Genomic DNA, 5,566 nt, shown 5'->3' with positions numbered 1-5,566 from the left:
TTTCGCCGTTTAGTACCATCCCCTCGGCAATGAACGTAGAAACATAAACCAAAGATAGTAAATTTCGCAAACCATCTCACCCCTTCTGTATTATACAAAGCCATTTCTATATTGTTTAGTCAAAAAATTACATTAATAAACGATATCTTTGTGCGGCCGTCTCCTTTACATTTACTAGTCAGGTTATTCATAGGTGCTGAGGCGTTGTTCTTCCAATGACTTGGGGATAACGCCCCTAAAAGTTATAATAATGAGGATATAAAACCAATGCACAATAAATCTAAAGTCGCCCTTAATAATGTTTCCGTTTTCTTTATTTAAAATTGCATATGAATGAATCATAATGTTCGGGTAACTATGGCAACTTTTGTTTACCAACGTATGATGTTATGCACGAATTATCTGGAAGTCCTGAGGGGGCGTAAGCAATAGTAGAGGTGAAAACTACTCGAGGGGTCCAAAAAACCGTAATTTTAAGGTAATAATACAAGCAAATGTGTAAAATTACTGCGGTAGATACAGGGTTACAACAGACACGGTCACAGTTATTCAGAAGTTAGGTTAGCCAAACGTACCCAATGTTGGTTGCAGGTACGGAATAAGGTAAAAATTTTTAAGTACACTTAGTAGTTTTTTTCCTGAGAAATACTATTTCACGTAGTTTTGTTAGTCGTTCGAAAGATTTTGAGCCGTATTTTTATTCATAAACTAGCCTACTTTTTTTCTATGCATTGTTACCCACTGCCTTAACACATCCCCCCCACTAAGAAACAGTTTAATAAACAAGACCTATGGATTTTCAGTAGAAAATTAGTATAAAGAACAAAACATGAAAATTCACCTTCAATTCTATATTTCAACAATGATACATCCTAGCTTAACCTAACCTAGAATATCAGGAACTAAGATTGATGAAGATGCTTTGCTTGCCTCAAACTTCCCCCAAACCTAACCTGATGCAGAGTGCTGTAAATTATGCTAATAAGCAAAAATGTATCTTTGTAAAGTTTTAAGTTTTAAAGCTAAAAGTATCCTGATTAGAATTTTAAAGTGCAAAGGTGATATCTAAATAAAAACCCTTCTTGTGATGTCTTATTCCCTTAGTGAAAATCAAGCATTCATGTTGTATGTACTAACAACATTTAACAAGATAGACTTGTCCACTATAATTTTATACAATGCCTAGCAAGTTCATATGACAATTTATTTTTTGTTTCCTCCAGTACTCCTTTAAACAGATGGTCAGGTGTAAGAATAAGCCAAATCGTTTTGCTGAAAATTGGACTTAGGCTAGGCTAGCAAATGCAAGGCTTTGTTCTCTCCTTTAAAGAAATAGTACATTTTTTGTGTCATAATATTTTGCTTTTATTTTAGGGTTTTTGTGCTGCCTAGCCTTTGCCAGATGAATTTCTTACCCAGACAGTAAAATAAGACAGGCTAGTGCTAAAGATCAAATGCTGGGAATTGCATTTTCATAAATGTAGCCAAAGATGAACTCAAATTAATTTTATGAAAATTTAAGATTTCACCAAGGAAACAGTCTGTAGACTAGGCTAGGCATATATTTTGATGCTTCTGTTGTATAGGTTTCTTGATCAGGGCCTATCTTTTTCAGTGGTGCTCAACAGTATTGTCACTCAATGTCCAGGACACATTTTTTACATTTACTACATTGTACTGCATAAATGTAATTTGTCAAATCCTCAGTATCACAAGATTCAACTACAGTATTACTCCTAACAGAAGATTTTGATCAACATAGCAGTTGATTCCAAATTATTATAATTGCACAGAATTATTATACTGTATAAAAACCTCATTTGCCAACTCTGATTTACAGTGTTCTGCTTCTGGCTGAGTACTATTAAGAATTTTAAGATGAGAATAGCTGTTGAGAACTAAAAATCCATTGCCATAATTTGTGGTTTAACTATTTACGTTAGGGTAAACCGTGCATTTTTTGTTTTTCTTTCTTACATCCTACTTAGTAATGAGGGGCAACATTGGGATACCTGTACCAGGGTTAAGTAAATTTTCACAAAGAGCCCATAAATGACAAGTTTTATCTTATTTCATTTTATCCCAAAAATTTGAACTTTTCCTCTATACTACTTCTGTCGGAAGTGAATAAATGCAGAGATATTAGCAGCCAATGCTGCATCAATTATAGCATGTGTCTGTTTACATGCAGCACCATATAAAGTACAGTTGTATGTAGTTAATGAGCTGCTGTCTGTGAACCTCTTCTGATATATTTGACTGCAACTGAATACTCAAATGAAAATCATTTACTTACGATAAATTGTACTAAGTATCATGCAAATATCATAATGAAAAATGCTTACCTAGATAAACTAGCTTAAAGATTTTTATATTTTTATAAAAATTTGCTGCAAAATATACAATTTTACAAGTTATCAGTAATTGATATAAAAAAAGAGTGTTTATTTTGGAAGGTTTTTATGTTATGGACAGTTTTGATAATTGCTTTATCACAGATAATGATAAAATTAGTGGGATACATCCTAACATACCCCTCCAAGATTCATGGTGTGGCTAATCACTAAGTTTTTTTTATAGTGGTAACTTACTGATTTTAACCTTGAATATTGTTTATGGGCCAGGGTTACTGTCTGTGGGCATTTTATAATTAGCTATCTATACATCCATATGTTTGTCTCTCCAACCTTTTTTTATGTCCATCCATTTGTGATGATTAAGATTTTTTTTACTTTGCCCATAAATTTTGACCCATATGTGGAAGACTTCTTACTCCATTAAGAACGCTGATATGCAGGTGCAGAGTGAGGTCAAGATCACACCATAGGTCAGAGGTTGAGTCGGAGTTAGCCACTGCAATGGTGGGGATATTGTATGTTTAAAAAGAACCTTTTTGTTGTGTTATGTTGGGATTTGGGTGATTTTGACTTGTGTTGGAGGGCCTTTATCATGACGCTTCACTCTTAAGCTAAAACACATTTAGAAATATTGAATGGTTACAAAAAACTCATCTCTTTCATAATATATGTACATACCTATGTCATAATATATATACATACCTGTGTATATTTGTGAGCACTAAACAAAGCAGTTTGGGCAGATCACTCCTTTTGATAATCAGTGGATAGTTGCAATGTATTTGTGCCATAAGGATAACACATGCTGTTAATCAGGGGATTCTTAGAAAACATTGACTCCTCAGAGAGTAAGGAAGATCTACTAAATTTAATGGAAGAAAAATGTAGCATATGAAAAATATCATTCTGTAGGCTCATGGTGTCCTTTGCATTTCAGATGGACGAATGGTCAAAAGATGACCTCATTCGGGAACTAAAGAAAAAGGAAGAAGAAAATGAAATTTTGAGGCAAAAGTTGCAAAAGTATGAAGATGCAAGCACAGACTCCATACAGACTAATACAGTAAAGGACTTACATGACTTCACCTTCATTCCTAAAGTGGTTTCTAAACTTAGTCATGAAGAAGTTGCAAGGTATTCAAGGCAGCTGATATTACCTGAACTAGGACCTAATGGTCAAAAGAAATTGACTGCTGCTTCTGCATTAATTGTAGGATGTGGTGGCTTAGGATGTCCAGCAGCAATATATTTGGGTGCAGCAGGGATAGGTCGTTTGGGGCTTATTGACTATGATACTGTAGAGTTAAGTAACTTGCATCGTCAAATATTACACACTGAAGCAAGAATAGGAGTATCCAAATCTGTATCAATTGCTTCTTCTGTAAAAGCACTTAATAACAATGTTGAGGTCATGCCATTTGATGTCTTACTTAACAGTGAAACTGCATTACAAATCATTTCAAAGTTTGATGTAGTGTTGGATTGCACTGATAATGTTGCCACCCGATACTTGCTGAATGATGCATGTGTAATAGCTAACAAGCCGTTGGTGTCTGGGTCTGCTCTGCGGTATGAGGGACAATTAACAATATACCACTTCAGTGACGGTCCGTGTTTCCGCTGCATTCACCCAAAGCCACCACCTCCAGAAACAGTGACCAACTGTTCAGATGGTGGTGTTATTGGAGTTGTTCCTGGAGTCATTGGGTGTTTACAGGCCCTTGAAACCATAAAGATTATTACTGGAATGGGTACCACTTTGTCTCAGAAACTTCTACTCTTTGATGGTTTAGAAGGAATGTTTCGAACTGTCAAGTTGCGGGGACATAAGAATTCTTGTGAAGTATGCGGCGATAATCCAACTGTTACCCAGCTGATAGACTACGAACAGTTCTGTGGATCCAGGGCTTCAGATAAAGACAGTGGTCTTCATTTGCTTGAGAAAGATGAGAGAGCTAGTGTTAGGGAGTATCACGACTTGCTTATTGAAGGCACTCCACACTTGTTGATTGATGTTAGGCTGCCAGTTGAGCAAGATATATGTAAACTTCCAAATTCAGTCAACATTCCTTTGAAGGATTTGAAAAAGCCAGAAAGCATTGCTGTTATTGAAAATGAGCTATCTTCCCTTGAGACAAAGAAAATTTATTGTCTGTGTCGGAGGGGTAATGATTCACAGCTAGCTGTGTCATTTTTACAGTCAGTACTCCCTAGCGACTGTGATATTAAAGATATTGTAGGAGGTTTGACAGCTTGGGCACAAAAGATAGATTCTTCATTTCCAATATATTAATAGGATTTCCTAGCAAAATTGTTTTACTGTACTACATTGTTTTATCAGAACCTTTTATCAAAGCAGTATGTATGTACTTTGCACTTTCATAAAAATAGTTACATGGAAATAAATTAAGAAATACTTTGATGTTTCACTGATTTTCATAACATTCCATATTATTTTATCTGGGGTCAAAATATTCAAATTGGGTACAGCATGTCTCATTGGAATGAAGTTTAGAGTTACTGAATCACAAAATATTTTCTTGGCTGTTTAGTATGGTAGAAATGTTAATAAATGTTTGTTTGTGTGCTTCAAGTATTTTACAGTACAGTAATAACTGGCTAGTTGAAGTTTGACCATGACTTTACAGTCCACTCGTGTATTTTTCATTTTCTTAGAAAAAGATTTTTACTGTAGTATGTATACTTTTATAATGATAGATAAATTACTTAGTAAACAGTTTAATTTATTTAAACATTCAAATCATTAATTTCTTTTTTTTAATATAAACACAATCCAAAATTTTCCTCAAGTTAATTTATGGCCTTATTCTGAGTAGTGAATGGTACAGTACTTTGTTGCAACATTGCATTAGGTGTAATTCTCTTGTGTGAGTGGTAAATACTAATAGTGTCTAACCTCAGTTCTTTTGATAGGAACATAGGTGGCTGCCCTATTTGCATGCTTTTCTGTTCACTATTCATCATCATGGATATATTAATGTGGTGGACAGCAGTTGCTACATTCTCAGTATCGTATAGTTTTTTCAATGCATTTACTTTTGGAATGATTCCACATATTTACCATTTTTTAATCTAGGTACACCTTTTGAGGGTTAGAACAGTGAGCTAAAATAGCATCTCATGTTCAGAGAGCAATGACTCCAATCATTAGTATGGTTGGACCTCTCCCATGGCATAGTGAGGCACTT

General features: G+C 34.8%; 1 protein-coding gene across 5 annotated transcripts in view; it reads left to right on the top strand.

Annotated features, from left to right (window-relative positions):
- Positions 1-4,774, top strand: part of Uba4 (Ubiquitin-like activating enzyme 4) — a 140,392-nt gene extending 135,618 nt beyond the window's left edge. For 2 of the 5 annotated variants that reach the window (XM_067123778.1, XM_067123782.1), the window contains one exon: positions 3,295-4,774. In XM_067123778.1, the coding sequence (XP_066979879.1) occupies positions 3,295-4,650 (1,356 nt within the window). In that variant the 3' untranslated portion in view covers positions 4,651-4,774. Of the gene's footprint in view, positions 1-341; positions 604-3,294 lie in introns of those variants that run through there. The other 3 variants (XM_067123779.1, XM_067123781.1, XM_067123780.1) reach the window with 3 other exon arrangements.
- The last annotated feature ends 792 nt before the right edge of the window (positions 4,775-5,566 follow it).

This window comes from Macrobrachium rosenbergii, chromosome 21 (genome assembly GCF_040412425.1).
Source record: "Macrobrachium rosenbergii isolate ZJJX-2024 chromosome 21, ASM4041242v1, whole genome shotgun sequence".
Taxonomy (NCBI): domain Eukaryota; kingdom Metazoa; phylum Arthropoda; class Malacostraca; order Decapoda; family Palaemonidae; genus Macrobrachium; species Macrobrachium rosenbergii.
Note: the sequence above shows the minus strand (reverse complement) of the source record. Positions and strands in the feature narration are given on the sequence as shown.